This window comes from Pararge aegeria, chromosome 10 (genome assembly GCF_905163445.1).
Source record: "Pararge aegeria chromosome 10, ilParAegt1.1, whole genome shotgun sequence".
Classification (NCBI taxonomy): domain Eukaryota; kingdom Metazoa; phylum Arthropoda; class Insecta; order Lepidoptera; family Nymphalidae; genus Pararge; species Pararge aegeria.
Window position 1 is genome coordinate 11,475,937 of NC_053189.1, and position 19,228 is coordinate 11,495,164.

Here is a 19,228-nt window from a genome sequence, read left to right on the forward strand (position 1 = left end):
GTTTCTTCTTCTTCTACTTAGACCTAATATAGACCTTTTTCTTTCTTTACAATCAAGTAATAAATAATTTCTCAGAAGGTACTAATATTACGTTTAATTTCTCAAAATTGTCAGAGATAACCCTTATTTTGCGTAATAATAGGACTGCACCTTAATCCTTTGCGTTTGCATTCAAATAACCAGTGTTACCATTGCAATTAATTATACGTCTATTCATGGCTGCCAAACATCTGCAGACAAAATATAAATTGCGCTAAAAACAATGTCAACTGTCAATTTGACTTGTCTAAATTTAAAAAAGGTACTCTGGAGGTTCGAACCTCCAGCTTTTAAATCAGATTTTTGATAAAAAACTTAAAGAGACATCTGTGAATTATTTTTTATGAGATGGATACTGAAGATTCTATTCAAACCAACATAAACACGGTTGAAGAAATGATATTGGACGAGGAAAAAATAGTGACGTACATCACCCTCAGCAAAGATCTTTGTATGCATGTGAATACTTGTAAACAATTGCTATGCAATGCTATTAAAAAAATTCAAGAAGAAAAGCCTAATGTACAGCTCAACATCAGCTATATAATATCGGGATTGTCTACCAATAATACAGCTATTACAACATTATGCACGGAAAGTGATTTAGACAAAGTGAAGAAATCTTTAAGTCCTGTATTTTTTCATCATGTTTATAGTGTAAGCAAGGGATCTCCAGGTGTAGATAATGTTGCTTTGTTACTATTGCACAAATTTGAAGACTACAGTTTATGCCCAGGTATAATTAAGAGTAAAGAATGTATTAAACGGACAAATGATGAAATAGGTAAATTGAAGACCAACAGCCAGGAAGCAGTGGGACCTGAGAACAAACCTTTGATTGTTGTAAATAAGAAAATTAAACAAGAACTTAAACCTGTCTCTCAAGTCCGTAGTAATGTTCAAGTGATAGAAACAAACGCTGTTAAACAAACAGAAATTAAAGCAGACACAAAAGTCAAAGTTGAAGTCACATCCCCAAAAAAGGACTCTAACAATAAACAAAATATTCTTAAAACAAATGGTCCTAAGGCTCAAAAGGGTATTTCATCGTTCTTTAATAAGCCTAATGGCTTACAAAAAACTACTAATATAACCAATGGTTTACAAAACACTAAAGAAACAAATGGCTTACAAAATAAAAAATTGTCTAATGTACTTATAGTTATCAAACATGAAGATGAAAAAATGAATTTAGATTATGAAAATAGTGAAAATCCAATAACTACAGAAAAAGAGGAGATAGAAAGCAAGTTAAAGAAGGAACCCAAATTTAAGGAGGAAAAGAAAAGTGGTAAAAAAGATCCAGCACCTGATGAGAAAAATAAAGTTCTGAATAAAACAAAGAAATCCTCAAAGGTTGAAAAGAAAAGAAAAAGAGTATTGCATGTATCAGATAGTGAGAGTGATGAAGATAAGGATCCATTTGTTGATAATCAAGAAACAAATAATATAATGAATGATGAGTCTGATGATGAAATTCCTCCAACTCCTTCAACAAACAGTATAAAAATAACATCTGGGATTGTTAATCCTAAAAAGAGAAGAAAGGTAGTGGACAAAACATATACTGATGAAGATGGATATATATTAACCAAAAAAGAGGAAATATATGAGAGTTGTTCTGATAATGAAGATGAAAATATAAAGGTGGAGAAAGACATCAAAATAGAAAAAGAAACAAGAAAAGTGCATTGTGAAGTATCACCAATAAAAACCAAGAAGAGTAGTCCAAAAAAGTCGAAAAAGAAAATCTCTCCTCCTCAAAAAGGAAAACAGCCAACTTTAAACAGTTTTTTCACAAGAAAATAAAATAAAAATTATAATAACAACTTGAATCATGGAATGTTTTGAATTAATTGTTTGTTACTACATAAGTTAAGTTTTACGAAATTATAAAAGTGATTTTGAATATTTATGTTTTCATTGAATTAATTCATCATTGCTGTATGGCTTTATATATATATCTCTACTAATATTATGAATGCCAATGTAAGTTTGTTTGTTACGCTTTCACGCAAAAACTACTTAACCAATCCTCATGAAAATTTGTACACATATTCTTGGAAGTGTTAGAAGTAATATAGGATACTTTTTAACCCAACATTAAATTCATTTCCTTTGGGAGAGGGGATGAAAGTGTTTAACGATTTTACACCATAACTTGGACAAATTATAACTGATTTAAATAATTATTTTTGTACTATAGAGGTTATAATATGTGTTTAATTTTGCGCAAACTTTGTGTAGATCTGATGAATGTGGTTGGAGATAGAGGACAGAACTCATCAGCGGACAGCAAACCCCTTATTTAAGGCTTAGCATATTGAATACTTTAAAAACAAAATCAAACGCAGACAAAGTCGCGGGCAACAGCTATGTATATTAATTGCTTAATTGGGATGTAAATGATTAAAGGAATTTCAAATAAATGTAATACTTTTAACCAAGTTTTAAGGTTAAAAGCTTATTAATTTAAAGCCATTATTTTTTTGCAATTTTTCTGTAAGTTCTACTTTAGATTAGACTAAATTGAACTATCAAGTTATATGATATTTATTTGTCTCATAAAGGCTGAAACCACTGATGACATCTTCAATCCTTATATTAAATAAAAAACAGATTATAAACAAAAACGATTTATTCAGTTATTGTTTAGCTCCTATTGCCACCAACCATTCTGGATGTACTTGCACATCCACTAAATATGAACATTTTGTGTTGTAAATAGAGGTTGAAATATCCTGGCTGGACACCTGCCTGTAACAGAAATAACTTAATTAATTATACATTTTTTAACATTTCATTTTAGGCAAATTAGATTGCTAGTACCACAGTGATGATTGACAGTTGTGTCTATAGATTAGATTTATAGGATATATTAATTTCATTCTGTCATGTTCATATATAATATTCCTTCCAGAATCAACTCCTCTGAATCCAGAGTCACAACATTGTATAGGACCACAACAGAATTCTATAAGGGTCCTTTCTTCACTGCATAATTAACTTCATCTTCTTTACTCTGTAGTAATACTGAGATGAGAGACACAAAACGACAGCTGTATGATATTAGTTTAGAAAATAATTCATAATAATATTATATATTATATGGAAGTATGTCTGTTTGTTTATTTGTTTGTTACTTATGTTCAGCTTAACTGACACACTGATTTTTGAAATTCGGCTCAAGCAGCTTGCATCCCAGAGGATAATAATCCTGCTAAGATAAACGGTTCCTATGGGATGCATAATAACATTGGTTTTCATGAATGAAATGAATTATGAAATATTTATAATTACTACAGAGATAGATTGCATCCCGGAAAATACTGAATCATGAATTTAAAAATATTAAAAGTATATTGCATGATTAAGTTTACATTTTACTTACTTATTTTTTATGCAACTATCCCATACTGCTTTGACGATGCCATCCATGCCGGCAGAACATAAAATTGAGTTGTCTGTATTGGTATCGTTTGGGTCTGGTGAGACTCGGTTAGTCAAACTCTGCTTTCCCACAGCGGACCAATCAAGGGCAGTAACTTTACCATGGTGCCCTCTATACTCGTGCACACAATTGCACGCTGCTAAATCCCAAACTTTGATCTTTTTATCATCACCTGAAAAGATAATTAATTATCAGTCAAGCTCTGTATTGGTTTTTTCGCTTTTAGATATCAGATTGGACAAAAAAAGTGTTAGTGACACGAACATAGCTTGCTAGACCAGAGAGTTTGTTGCAATCTATATGCTATAGACAGAATTAAGAACATCCAGCCATTATTGCATGCCTGAGAGTCCTGAAGGAACAAGTTGGTACGGATTATATATATATATATATATACAAAATAATTATAGTAAACTACTTATTCATACATTCATAATATATATATAAGTATATACATATTATGTATAAGTATATACACACTATTGTTACATAGATAAGAAATGGTTTTCCAAACGCTTCTTGAATATATTTAGAGATTAAGCCTGACGTATGTCAGCAGGCAGGGAATTCCAGAGTCTGACACAATTAACCGTAAGAGAGTTACTATAGTATTTCGTGCGACTGAATGGAAACTGGAGTTTGCCGTCGGTGCAAGATCGAAGCAAGTTCTGGCCGTCCGCGTTAGTTCCTTCAAAAAAGGTGGTGTTTGTGTAATGAAAAATGTTTTTTAGTGTCTGGATGTTTATATTTATTTTATAAGTATTTATGAATATTATTCATAAAAAAAAATAATCATCAGTCATTTTAACAAAGTTACGCTTATTTTAGGGGTAGAATAGGATGTGTGTTTGTAATGTAATGACGTAGTATATTTATTGTTATTTATTATAAGCACAAGTTACCTGCGCTGGCTAGGTGCGTTCCGAGCGGAGAGAAGGCGAGCGCGCGTACGGGGGCTCGGTGCCCGCACAGTACGCGTACGAGTCGCGCGTCGCACACGCTCCACAACCGCACGCTTCGGTCCGCGCCACCCGTCGCCATGTACGCTTCATTAGGATGGAACTTGACACACTGCAACAAGCTCTAGCTCAAATCTACTTTGCCCAAGTTACAAACGCACTTGCAAGAACCTTAACTCAAAATACAAATTCAAAAGTGTTGAATTCACGTAGACCTTATTACAGGCACTTATGAAGCGTTCAGTCGTCATTACCTGCAATCATCACAAACTACCGAATTTGGTCTTCATGTTAAAATTAATGATTGATGATTGTTAGGCTAAATTGGAATTTTTATTATCGATGTTGTAGTTCCCCACCAAGAGTAGGTATTCGAAAAATAATCGGCAAACTGCTTTCAAATTAAAATTCAAAAATGTTTTTTCACAGGCACTTAAAAAACGTTCAAACATTTAACATGTTACACTAATGTTAGTGATGGTGATAACTGCATTCATTAACTTAAAAGTAAAGCTAGGAGGGTTCCAAACGCACCCTGGTCTAAGAAGAGCCCACAACAAACTTAGCCAGGTTTTTTTTTGTTATCACCATCTGACAGTCTAGTTAATGTTGAGCTATGAAGTAAGAGCAATCCATACCCAAGGCTTTTTTATCATACATGTAATCCTTAATATTATAATAGGATTTTTCTATAAGCTTCCGTTTTATATAAACTTTGAACTTATTGAGAGACATCTCAATCTCATCTGGTAATTGGTGGTTATAAATATGAAAGTATGTCTGTTTGTTTGTTACTTATGTTCGGTTTTAATGAAATTCGGCACAGGCAGCTTGTATCCCAGAGGATAATAATCCCGGTAAGATAAAGGGATAAGGGATTCATAATAACATTTGTTTTGTAGTATTTATTACATATGTATGGCTTTACCATACCACTTAATTTACTAACAACCCAACTTGATAATTTCTCAAAGTATAGGTAAAAACACTAATAAAAATGATAAAAAGCTATGTGTAATCTCTTGTTTCAAACGTGTCTCATTGTAATATGGACCTCTAAAAAAGTAGCATCGAAACTGCAATGTTTCCTACTAGTTTCCTACAGTCGCTATAAGAAGGATATAAAAGTTACTCGTTGCTCTCCCTACGAACATACGACAGGCAAAATCGCTTGATATGTTTAAAAATGCAGTTAAAGCTTATTATCTTGCGCAATAAGACGACTGGTTTTTATTTTTATATCACTATTAATTAATATAGCTTTTCAGAATATATATTAGTTTATTATTTTTAAATTTATTTATAAATATTTTATTTTATGTTTTTATTTGTGTATATTTTGTTTATGTATTCGTATGTAGTTATTGGTATGTAGGTTTATAATAATTTTACACCACCTATTTGTTCTCGCTCTTGTTGTCTCCTAATCTTAAGGTTGCCTGGCAGAGATCGCTTTTTAGCGATAAGGCCGCCTTTTGTATTCTACTCCAGTTTTTTTTTTTTTTTTTTTGTGTTTCTCTCTATTCGTCCTTTATTTTCCTAACTGTGTAGTGGTGTACAAATAAAGAGTTTAAATAATAAATAAATAAAATAAATAATAAATAATAAAAGAGATATACTAATTTCAGCATCTACGGTTGGTTAAAGCTTTCAGGCCGCGATTGCTAGAGCGTCGCAGGTTCAAACCCGGTTAGTTCCGAAATTTTTTCTATGCATTTTAAATTAAAAAAAATTATAATTCCTAAATAAAAATTATAAAACCCAATAAGTAGACGCGAATATGAATATGACGTGACGTAACTGACTTGAAAAAGCAACATTATATTATGTCAAGTGTATTGCGAGAATACTTACGATAACATCAGATGTGTGCCCAACGAATACTCGCACTGGAAAAGTTCTGTCTAGTGACCACAGTTTGGCAGTCCTATCATGAGATCCGGTCACTATGAACAAACCGTTCTTAGATACATCCATGCACCAGATTGGATAGTTGTGACCCCTAGAAATTTATTAAATCGTCTATTTATTTATTAATATTAAATAAAATTATTATTTTATTAGTATTTCCTGATATAAGTGCATTCAACCATACTTATAAACTCTTCGGAAATCATTTGATACGTTCTACATATGCAATTATAACCTTGACATAGACCATGTCAAGCCGTATACCGTGACCATATGATATGATATGATTTCGATGGATGCATTCTGACAAACTTACAACTGAAAAAATAATTTTAGACCTTTTTAACACGCATTTATATAAAATATAAAAAAATATATTTCTAATAATAACAGCTTTTGTTTATTTTTTCAATCCAGTTATACTCAATCCATAACCCCTAATCTGTAGTACGTACGTATATCTATAATATAAACACACACACACACACACACTAACACACACTAAATCTAGTGGAACAGTTGTATAATTACTGTACTATAAACTCGGAGGTGGGCAGTGGTACATGCAGCACAGTTTTTACTATTGCAGTGACACCCTTGCTAGTATTTTAAGTGCCATTGCAACTGTTCCAAATAAAGATTTATTATTATTATTATTATTAATCGGTTGCTACGCGACATCGTACGGGAACGCTAAATCGCTTTGCGGTACGTCTTTGTCGGTAGGGTGGTAACTAGACCTAATCCTTCCACCAGACAAGACCAATTCAAAAATTATAAATATCTAAATTGCACTTGGCGAGAATGGAACCCGGGACATCCCACTTAAAACCATATCGCTAACCGCTACGTTAGGGTGGCCGTTAACTTAACCCAATTAACATTAACTTATACCATCTATATATATAAAAATGTTATGTTGGTTTGTGTACGCTTCAAAAACTCAAAAAGTTCTGCACCGATTGAGCTGAAATTTTAGCATGATAATAAGCATCAAGGATTGTTTTTTTCTATTTTTCTCAACCATTCACTCACAATGAGCCACAGCGAAGCGTGGCGGGGAACAGCTAGTTAGATATAAATATATTACGGATAATCTTTATTTTTAGCATACAAGTCATAAGATAAGTACCTGTATATTGACGCACAGGAATAATCTGCAAGCCTCCAGGCCCGCATCGTGGTGTCGTGAGAAGCAGATAGAACCAACTCCTCCCGCGAGAGTATACTGACAGCCTGTACCGGTCCTGAGTGTCCTCTCAGGGCTAATCCTGTTCCCACTTGACTGTAAAAAAAGTGTCATATTATAAGACTTGCAAGTTTATTATGAAAATTATACATTACAATTATTTTTATTCTACTTTTCAATATATTATTAAAATTTAAGTCTTGACAATTATTCATTGTAAAGTCAACATCTCCTGAGGATGCTCCGGTTTCGGAGCGAAACGTGCGTAGAGGGTACATTGCCGAGGATCTGTTTGTTGTGGAGTATACGGATTGAAGAAATTATAAATTACACCATACAGATTCTCGTGCTGTTCGCGGAGTATAGCAAATTAAGCTTCATTAACACGCTTTTATTAGCTTCACCTGTATGTTTGTATGTTTTTTTTCATAATATATTATGGATTTCCGCAAAGTAACGCCTGCTTCTATCCAATACTTGCAAGTTTTCCGATATTTACGTGATTATAAAATGTTTGTATATTACAAATATACGTAGTATGTATTTTCACTACTAAACATAAGCCTCTCCAAAAAATCCACCACCCGCAGGGAGATTACGTATCTCGCGACAGGCCTGCGACAGGCGTAAATCTTGCAATCACTTTGTTCAAACGTCACTTTTCCATACAATAAATAAACAAAAGTGGCGTTTGACAGCAGTGATTGCAAGATTTGCGCCTGTCGCGAGATACGTAATACCCCTGCCGGTCCTCAGCCTTCCTCATCCACCTGTCCTACGTCGTTCTTTATGTCATCGGGCCTTCGTGCAGAGTGCCAAGTTTGTGATTTCCTAGATCATCATCGTCATCATATCAACCCATAACCCACTAAAAAGCACGGGTCTCCTCCCACAATGAGAAGGGTTTTTTAGGCCATAGTCCACCACCCTGACCCAGTGCGGATTGGTGGGTTTTACACACTTTTGAGAACATTATGGAAAACTCTCAGGCATGCAAGTTTCCTCACGATGTTTAACTTCACTGTTAGAGCAAGTGATATTTTATAAACATCAGATGTGCATGAGTGAAACTGATTGAAACCGAACCACTAGGCTATCACCGCTTGCACATTTTTGACATTTATTTGATCATAATGTGTGTTTACCACAAATGGAGGTAGTAATGTAATATTAATCATCATTTCAACCTGTTGACGTTCACTGCTGAACATAAGCCTTCCCAAACACCACCACACCCAATTCTCAGGCTTCCAAATCCACCATCCTCCGTTGCTCTTTATGTCATTGGTATTGAGATTATGAAATTTTCTACCTACATAATAAAATAAATATACTACGACAATAAACACATCGCCATCTAGCCCCAAAGTAAGCGTAGCTTGTGTTATGGGTACTAAGATAGTTGATGAATATTTTTATGAATTATAATAAACATAAATACTTATATTATACAAATAAACACCCAGACACTAAAGAACATTCATGTTCATCACACATACATTTTCCAGTTGTAGTAATCGAACCGACAGCCTTGAAAGAAGTGTCACTGCTCACTGCGCCAATCGGCCGTCAAATAAATCAAAATATACATACAAAATATTTTCCAATGGTGTTTCTGGTTCGGGTGGTATGCAACAGGCAAGTTCTATATCTGATATGTTCCTGTTAACCTTTCTTTTAATGTAACTCTGTCCAATATCCCAGAGTCTTATTTCCGAATTATCAAAGCCACCACATAGCACATTGCAGTATAAATCCGTTTTGGCACATACTAGGCTGTAATGTAGAATTATAACAATTATAATATACAGGCTGGTTGGAAAGAAAGTCTTATGCCAATAAATCATAACATAAATAAAAAAGCCTATTATTATTCCTTGATTAAAAATATAAAGATTGATCCCACTAATTATTTAACTGTATAAAGTTTTCATTATAATATGTATTTCTAATGAAGTATCGTTAGAAAAAAGTAAACGGAATTTCCATTTACAACATAATATATATATAGAAGTATTTGTTTAGTAAAATAAATCAAAATTAAATATTATATTAAAATTATGGTTATTTTTATTAATCAATCAATCAATCAAATACACTTTATTGCCCACAAAATACAAAGCATTAAAAATATTAAGTCATTCATAAAAAAAAATATATTAATACTCTACTTACTGACTATCAGGTGTTGCAATCTTATACAATTTTAGTGGTGCTGTTGATTCTTTTACACCTTTTATGGCATCTTTCAGTTCTCGTAGCTCTTTATCAACTGACTGATATTCTGCATGACCATTACACTTTGAAAAGACATCTACAAATAAATTATGACAGTCACTAATATTATAAGTTTTTACGGTGTTTCAATTATTGGTGGACTATTTGTTTCTTAATTATTATTCTTTTTATAGCGACAGATAACTAAATATTACCGCAAAGCTTGTAATTCGCTTTTAGGCCAAGTAGCAGCCCTGCTTTGGAAAACATTGCAAAATACAAATTCAAATTCATAATTTCTTTATTCTCGTAGGCCTATCACAGGCACAGCCTTCATACTATCTTTACATAATTTTAAAGGGATGGTGATAACTTCGTTCGCCAACTTAAACTTTAGGTTTAAGTTGGCGAACGAGGGTTCCAAATGCGCCCTGGTCTAAGAAGAGCCCACAACAAACTAAGTCGGGATATTTTTTGTTATCACCATCTCACAGTAAATTAATATTAAGCTATGAAGTTAGAGCAATTCACACATAAGCTTTTTTATCGTTTAAGTAATCCTTAACACTATAATAGGATTTTTCTGTAAGCTTAACGTTTTATATAAACTTTGAACTTATTGAGAGACAAACTCAAAGATATCATTCGGTAATTCGTTATAAAATAATATACAATTGCCGTCAATGAATTAGCAATTTTATGTAGCCTAGTAAACTGCACAACGAGTTTATTTTTGCTTTTGCTTCTGGTTTGGTAGACAACACAAAAAGAGTTGCTGGCAGTTAATGATTATGCAGTAGCACAAGATTTTTTGTAATTTGGAACTTCCTGCTTATAAATAAGACCAATGTCAGTGGACTTTGGTTGGTCAATATGATGATAAGTTGATAAATTGACATTTACCATGTTTGTCATTTAATTTCTCCTCACAGTTTGCATTTACATCTTCAGGTTGTTCTTCATCATCTTCCTGTAAGGAATTTGTTGTTTCTTTAATTGTTTTTGCCTAGTTGTGTGTTTTGCTTAAGTACAAAAAGGCTTACTAAAACATCTTGAATTACCTACGCATTTTCTTAAATGAACAAATATTATCTTAATAATGATAAATATTTTTTTTCGAATTATTTACAATTCATAATTAGTAATGTTTTACGTACGAAAATATTCCCTTTACAATATTTTTAAAATAAGCTGTACGTCTGACTTGCCTTAGCGCGCTAAAAAAAAACTTTCACGTCATTTACCGTAATTAATATATTGTTAATATTTTCGCGTTGTAGTTGATGATTATTGATTTAAATGTTCAGTTTTAGTTCGAAAGCATAACAATAGTAGATTTGACTCAGCCGGAAATAATAACAGAACGAATCGCGAGTGAATAGGTTGTTACAAAAATCTCTAGAGCATATGAAATTTTAACCTGTTTATTTCCTCTTAAGTGTTATGGAAAACGCCGTATGAAACGTATACGACCATTACAGTGAACATTACAGTATCAGTCAATTTATCATACTTTTTTCTTACTTGTCTCTACTATTGTTGTAACAAAAAATATTTTTAGAATATTAAAGATTTTTTTTTATAATAACGCTAAACCACTTACTGAATTCTTCTTGCTATCACTGTTGATGTCAATATGAAACCATGTCTGCAAAACTTGAATTAGCAAGACATGACTATGTTTAGCCAAATATGCTTTTAACATATTTAGTGCATCTTGCGATAAATAGATATCATATTTGCAGGACCTGTAAACAAAGTAGCAAAGAAGGTATTACAGAAAAATATTTAAACATTTATTAAGGAGCAGACTGCTGCTAAATAAAGTTGAAATAACTTTAACTAAACTACATAGATTATTAATCTATGTTTTTTACAGCAAAAAGACTAATATTTTTGGCTAAAAGGTTATCCAGGTTTCTTTAGTATTCTGTTTCTTGAGTTAAATTGTATTGTTGAGTAAATTATAAAGTATGCTTGCCGCCCCAGATTGGAGCTATATAGGTGGGCCTATGCTCTCAAGCATTTCTATACCACAAGCCAGTGACCAGCATTGGTCAAGCAATATGCTTATGATTAAGGTTGCGGTTAGTTTTTTTGTTGTTTTTATCTTAAAATTAATAAGTTTTTTTTTTCTTACCTAAAAGCTGCAATAGATGGTCTAGATTCAACTTCTTGTAAAGTATAAACAGAACCAATATCATCAAGTAATTGATTCATATAGTCTTTCTCTGGAGTTTCATTGTCTATTGTACCATTTTGTAATGAGTTGAACAACTGCTCTAAACTATTTGGTCGATATAAAGCTGATGGTAGGTTGCCATCAATAGGTTGGTGGTAGGATAGATCCTTCTGTGGTAATGTTGCAGAATGTCTTTTCAGAAACATTTGTGCTGCACCTCCGTGACCTCCACGCAGCATCTCAAGATACATGTGACATAGCAGTGGGGTAAGTAGTCCCAGCAATTCATTTTTAACTTTTTCTATGTTAATTTCCTTTATAAAACTTACAAGCCTAAAATTCATAATATACAATGTAATAAAAATTAATTTGAAATTGTGTCTGGTTTTTGAATATTTCAAGCTATGTTTGGCTTAATAACTGCACCAACCTTTATGGAATGATATAGGGATATTCTGCATCCTAGGGGAGGGATAGAACATACTTCTTATCTCCAGAAAGTTAATTGCATTTTTTTTGTTTATTTCTATAAGTATTAATTTTGATGCTTAGTTATCATTTTTTTAATTAATTGGTTGCTGTCTTAAGTGGGAAAAAGGGATTTTGTTATATTATTTTATAGAAAAATATTTAGTTATAATATTAAGTTTCTTTAGTATAGACCAGATAAAAAAAAACCATGTTGACAGTCAAACTCTAATGCAGCATTTACATTACACTACACTGTCACTATTTGCTAACTCAAACTTTATTTTCTTTATACTAGCTTTGTAACATTGAACTGCTGCATTGCCTCAATATTAAAGTGATAGGAGATCTTTGTGGGCTTCAGAGAATTTGGAACAACTTAATCAACATATTCAGTTATTAGTAATAGAAGTAATAATACAAAGTCAAATTCTGGTTTTTGCTTTATTTAAGATTGAGTTGGTTAGTAAATTGACTGTGCTGTATATAATGTGTTTTTTAATGAAAATTCGTTACCTTGTATATTGAACATCATAATGCCCTGGATCGTTGTTGATACAAGAAAATAGAATTGAATTTGCCCGACTGGACTCATACTGTACAATGGTCGCAACAGCCATTTCTTCAGCACTTCGACTGGTTGAACTATTATTAAAGAAATCAATATCCTGTGAAGCAAATTATAAGAATTTTATTACAATTAATAAATCAATCTCTGTTACAATTTGTATGTGTAGAAAGCTTACTGGATAATTCCTTCTTTCTAAGTAGGAAGTAACGGCAGCTTTGACTGCATCGTTTCGGGTTCTTTTCATTGATTATAAGGAAACTATTTAAATTCATACACTTCTAGCGTCACAATAAAATAATTAGATTTCTTTTCCTAAAATTTAAATTGAATGTGTGATTAAACAACAGTGACACTAGAGTGACAGCGCATACCAATTGGCATTTGACAACTTGTGACATTGACATTCGATAGGTGCTTACAGGTTATAAAAATATTTTGCCTAATATATCTATAGTCCGTATGCTCAATTTAAATTCATGCGTGAGTGTTGTTGTAACATTGCTATAGAGGTATTTAAAAGTTGATTCCTAAAAGGCTAAATGGTTCTAAGCCTAAAAGGCTAAATGGTTCTAAGTCAGTATGCAGCAGCATAAGCGTATATTCATCGTTCTTAGTAGGTACAAATATTACCTACTAAGAACGATGAATTTACGCATAATACTTTCACACGATAGTAACTAAGGGAATAGGTATAACGGAGAACGGGTAGCAGCGTCCTCTGTGCGCCTACTATCATCAAATGCCATCACCAACCCGTCTATATGACATAAGCGTTTCTTCCGAGCCGCCATGGTGTCCTAGCGCCATGGCACTATCTATTTAGCAATTTTTAAAAGTTTATCTATCTTATTAAGAAAATCGTAAAAGCTATAATATGGTGATTATGAGAAAACACTCCCGTTGGGAGAAGCTATTATTCAAATTTGGTTACACTACTTATATTTACCTTATTAAAAACATAATTTACGTTTGCACAAGTGGTCTTGAACCTGGCGACTTGTGCAAACTTGTTGTACCTATCTAGTCTCTAGGTACATTAAGAGCAACGCGGACGAAGTCGGTTGCAGCGGCTAGAGAGCAAACATCTAAATTATTGCATGAATTTACGAGGTCCATACCTACTCAATTAACGTTTCGTCGCGTCGAGGTGTCGCGTTTCACTGATACGAGTGTTTATTTGCCTTGCTGTCGACCACTAGGCGACATGTCTAATTATTCGCTCGCTATATTGATAAGTGCATTTAATTTGATTTTGTGTGTAGCTGGAAGTAATCCAACCCTAAATGATATAATATTTAACGGGGACTATGAATTTATTGACTTGACGTATCCATTTGATAAAAATACCATTTATTGGCCTAATGCGGAAAGTTTTGCATTTACAAGAAAGAACGAAGCATTTGGCAGTGATGGTGCTTGGTAAGTTTCTTCTTATTATTAGTGTATATCTAAAACTAGCAAATAGTTTGTTGCAACTTATAAGTTATCACCCCACGAAGTGAAACAATTTTGATTAAATACTAATGAACCAAATAGGTACCTATCTATGTTATTTAAACTAGTAAGTATAACCTACCTATGTAGTTATTGTAGTTCAGTAAAATCTGGGATACTATAATCCTCATGTCGGTTATTGACAATAGCGCGAGCGGGTCAAGAAGTTCGCGGAACGGCGGGGTTACGGTAATTAAATTATCACTGTCTCATCCGATCAAGTCTATAATTATCTAATATCTACTTGTTCGAAGACTGCTATTAATAATTTTATTAAATTATATTCCTCACACATTTATGTACGAGAGGTACTAAATTTGTACGAAAGACACTTGCGACCTGTATACGAGTCGTACCTACTAAACCTGCGAAAAAAGAAATTTGTGAATCGTAAACGAGATGTACCTACTAAATATGAACAAAAAACCCTTGCACCCTGTATACGGGACGTAGGTACAACACTTCCTAACCGTATAAGAAAACTTCAGAGTTTGGAACATCGTCGAAGGTTGCCAGCCTTTCGGTATTCTATAGGATATATTTCGGAGAGTGTGCTCAAGAACTATTTGATCTGCATCCCTACGTGGTCGATATACCGCGGACGCGTACGAAGCGCTTCGCATCTTTGTTTCTGATCCGCACCGCTAGGATCTGGAATTCAAATTCAAATTCAAAATTTCAAGTAGGCCTACTTTATAAGCACTTTTGAAACGTCAAGTATGTATGTTTGTGTGACTCTACCACCGGTTCGGAAAGCAGATTCTACCAAGAAGAGCCGGCAAGAAACTCAGTAGTTGCTCTTTTCCAACATTTACAATTTACATTTTACATTTCAAAATTCATTTTTCTATCTTGTGAGAGATGAAAGCGGAGCCGGATCCTTCCAAGCAACCTTGTCATTAAGAAATTCATCAATTGTATAATAACCTCGCTGTAATAAATTTATTTTAACACATTCTTTAAACTTATGCATTGGTCCAAAATTACCTCTACCGCAAGCGCGCTCTCCCTTAGACTACATCATCGCTTACCATCAAGTGTGATTGCCGTCAAGCGCTCGTCGATAAATATAAAAAAAAAGAGTAGAAAAACAATAGGACCGTATACAAGAAATAATAAATTTGCAGAAAAGACACTTAGGAACTGTATACGAGACATATACTTTACTTGCAAAAAATGCAACCTGTATAAGAGACGTCGTAAACTTTACATAAAAGACACTCGCGAAGCACATACAAAAACTACCAAACTAGCATATCAGACACTTGCGAACCGTATACGAGACATATCGAATTTGCAGAAAAGACATTTGCGATCTGTATACGAGAAAATGCAAAATGTGGATGATGACCCTGATGGCGACCTCGCGCCGGTAAACGCAGCGTTGTTGGTAGATCCCCAACAGGGTGGACAGACGTCATGAAACGAGTTCAAGGGAGCCGCTGGACCTAAGCAGCACAATGCCGTGGTATTTTTTATCTAGTGGGGGGCTTCGGCCGTGGCTAATTACCTATCCTACCGACAAGGACGAGCCGCTAAGCGATTTAGGGTTCCGGTACGATGTCGCGCAGAAACCAATTAGGGGTATGGTTTCTTTAAACATAACTGGTATACTCCCTAACAGGATAGCCCGCTACCATCTTAGACTGCATCATCACTTACCATCAGGTGAGATTGCACACAAGAGTTAACTAGTAAGAAAAAAGCAGTAGACGTCCATTGGTTTCCATGATGATGAAACTAATAGGTAAGCGGATTTTACGTGTTGAAAATGGCGAACTAACACTGGAATGCAGATAAAAACGTACGATAAATAGGATCCAGCAAAAACAGGTCCAAAATACCATCATTTTATAAAGCAAAATTGAGTTTAGATTCGGTGGGACCATGATATTTCAAGATCTGTCATGAAGAAGTTTTATGATGTTTAATTCTACTTTAGGTACGCGGCTAATAATTTCGCAGCAGGTGAACATGGTGGTACTCACATAGATGCGCCTTACCATTTCCAAGTCAATGGCATACGCGTAGGAGCTTTACCATTAGACAAACTTATTGTGCCTCGTGAGTATAAAAATATATTATAATAATTATATTATTCATAGATACTGGGACAGTGCCCTTAGTATAAGATTTGCAGCTCGTTAACAAGGAATCGATTTCGCGTATTGAAACACAATAACGTTATAGCAAAAGGGATCTAATAACACTGGATTTAAGTCGCAAATTCGGTTCCAATTTTCATTTACAAACGTTCTGCCACTAAACGTTATTTGTTTCTTACTTTCATTTTGGTGCAGTTGTACGTGACATTTTCTAAGCGGGACTTTCCGGGTCCGATCACAAGCATGGACAGTTTGTAAATTAATAATTTCGGAATTTCCTCTGATTTGGGTGCGGAGGTGGCGCGGCGCCGTGGCTAGTGCCTACCTACAGACCTAACTTAGCCTAATAGGTTAGCCTGCTACCATCTTAGACCCCATCATTACCTACCACTAAAAGAGATTGTAGTTAAGGGCTAACTTTTAAAGGAATAGAAAAACTTATCCTATCCTATATATATGCCTAGTAAGTATTTTGTATTTGCTAGCCAATTTACTGTAAGCCAACTTAAGTAGCCACAAACTTTGTAAGTATCCCCCCAAATATTGATACCTAGTTGATCTGTTGGCAAATCAAACATTTAAATTACGACCATTTATTATACCCTACTTATATTTATTTTTTCCTCTTTTAGTTATAATAGCAGACATAAGTTCAAAAGTAAACGATGACCCGACCTTTGTACTGCAAAAGTATCATTTGGATAACATGCTAAACGATAATTTTGGAAAACCTTGCGTAATCGTATTTAAGTTTGGATGGAGCAAGTTCTTTAACGATAGAAAGAAATACCTGGGAATACAACCAAATGGAACTTTAAACTTCCCAGGTGAGTGATTAGTAGGTAGGACCTATCTATGTTTATGAGGGTTCTGATTATATACCTAATTATTTTCGAAAGCAATTATTATAAATCGAAACACACTTACATAACCATAGCTGATAATTACTTACTAACACAGACCAGTTAATAAATAAATGCCAATAGTTTTTGTATAGATATCTTTCTTTTAAGATACCGCCAGACCTAAAGTAGAGAGTTGTATTGTTTATCGATACTCTCCTTACTTACTTAGGTATATCATATTATTATTTGCTAAGTTAATAATGTACGTGTAAATGAAAACCGAAGTAATACATCACAGGCTTTAGGTACTTTATGTACTGTCTCGGAGACTTATCTGTAAAACAGAAACGCCAATAGTTTTTGAGTAAACCACTGCCAGTTTTTACTGAAAGAAATCAGTTACAGCCATGAAAAATTATGATCAAGTGATTACTGTTACTTTATTAGTTACCTATGCGTCGCATAGCGTAGGTAATATGCGCGTGTTGGTCTTTTAGGGATAGGGTATAGGGTTGTCATAAATAAACACTTGGAATGTTTTTAATTCGTTTGTATGGAAAAATAAAAATGCTTATTTTGATCTATACCTATATTTATACAGGTGATTCCTTATGAGAAATACACTTATGCCCCTTCAACAGTATTTCGTTATTCGGTTACACGTGGAATATTAAACGTATGTGCCAGCGCTAAAAAATTGACATCAAAAACAATTCATATCTGAGCTAATTTTGCAAATCCCTTTATCACATCTACTTGAATCAACGATGTTTGCGACATTAACTGCTTGCTTCCTGATTATGCGACTTGATGTGTTTTGAATGTTCCAGGCTTAAGTGCGGAAGTAGCAGAATGGATTACATCATCATACAAGAACATTGTAGGTATAGGCGTTGATACGGCTTCCGTAGATCCAGGCTCGAGTATTGATTATCCGGTACACAAAATAGCATCTGCGGCAGGTCTTTATAATCTTGAAAACGTCAAGTTGGATGAATCAGTGCCTGGTAAGATTCCTATAAGTTACTTTTAGACACGATATCATCTAATATTTAGGTAAGGTAAGTTTGTTTGTCGTTATTTTGACGGCCATTTCCTTTGGGTTCGACTCCCTAAACTGGAAAATGTTTGTGAGATGAACATACACAGTTTCTGGGTTATTTGTATAATATAAGTATTTATGTATATCCACAAGCGATGCCGTATTGCCATATTGCCGTAGTACTTTTATTTTATTATGAATTGCAAAAAAATATTTAAGTTTCTAATTATCAAAGGATTGTGGCACTAATATGCTCTTTGTTATACTTGAGAACGGTAAAACTAATAATGGTTTGAGAGACCGATAATTCAAGACAAATACGGTCAAATGCTATTAAAAGGTAACGCAGTGCTCTGCAATTTTTGTAAGCTATTTTGAACGCGGCATTTATTAAGATCAAACGAGTGAAACTTCTGTATAATCCGCGCCATTAAAGAATATATTTGTAAAAGGCCTCGTGCAAATGAGATAGCATGACAACCCTTTATAAGTACATATATTCTTTAATGGTGTTGCTTCTACTCTGTACTTTATCTACTGTGTGTAAATACCTAATTAATTGCTCACAAAAATAATATTTTTCAGATTACGGTTGCACAGCTCTGATATTGCCAATGAAAATTGCTTTAGGGTCTGGAGCGCCTCTACGAATAGTGGCTATCTGTCCTAAACAAATACCTACCCATTTTTAACTAATAATAATAAATATTATTATATTCATGTACTTTATTTTTTTTACCTCTCATGGGAAACTT

The 19,228-nt window shown here is 33.8% G+C and overlaps 3 protein-coding genes across 3 annotated transcripts; 2 read left to right on the top strand and 1 right to left on the bottom strand.

Annotated features, from left to right (window-relative positions):
- Positions 1 to 281: 281 nt before the first annotated feature.
- On the top strand, positions 282 to 1,896 carry LOC120627090 (DNA polymerase delta subunit 3-like). Its single transcript, XM_039894937.1, has one exon. The coding sequence runs from the start codon at positions 388 to 390 to the stop codon at positions 1,846 to 1,848; it is 1,461 nt and encodes a 486-aa protein (XP_039750871.1). The 5' UTR covers positions 282 to 387; the 3' UTR covers positions 1,849 to 1,896.
- A 763-nt stretch (positions 1,897 to 2,659) lies between these two features.
- LOC120626864 (TAF5-like RNA polymerase II p300/CBP-associated factor-associated factor 65 kDa subunit 5L) lies at positions 2,660 to 13,343 on the bottom strand. The gene is made up of 12 exons (XM_039894646.1): positions 13,163 to 13,343; positions 12,933 to 13,084; positions 11,907 to 12,281; positions 11,370 to 11,514; positions 10,670 to 10,736; positions 9,725 to 9,863; positions 9,143 to 9,325; positions 7,493 to 7,645; positions 6,304 to 6,451; positions 4,393 to 4,561; positions 3,431 to 3,662; positions 2,660 to 2,796 (listed from the first exon to the last, which is right to left on the bottom strand). The coding sequence occupies exons 1-12, from the start codon at positions 13,229 to 13,231 to the stop codon at positions 2,685 to 2,687; spliced, it is 1,944 nt and encodes a 647-aa protein (XP_039750580.1). The 5' UTR covers positions 13,232 to 13,343; the 3' UTR covers positions 2,660 to 2,684.
- A 753-nt stretch (positions 13,344 to 14,096) lies between these two features.
- LOC120626865 (isatin hydrolase-like) lies at positions 14,097 to 19,197 on the top strand. Its single transcript, XM_039894647.1, has 5 exons — positions 14,097 to 14,406; positions 16,424 to 16,545; positions 17,219 to 17,413; positions 18,262 to 18,438; positions 19,059 to 19,197. The coding sequence occupies exons 1-5, from the start codon at positions 14,192 to 14,194 to the stop codon at positions 19,163 to 19,165; spliced, it is 816 nt and encodes a 271-aa protein (XP_039750581.1). The 5' UTR covers positions 14,097 to 14,191; the 3' UTR covers positions 19,166 to 19,197.
- Positions 19,198 to 19,228: the final 31 nt, after the last annotated feature.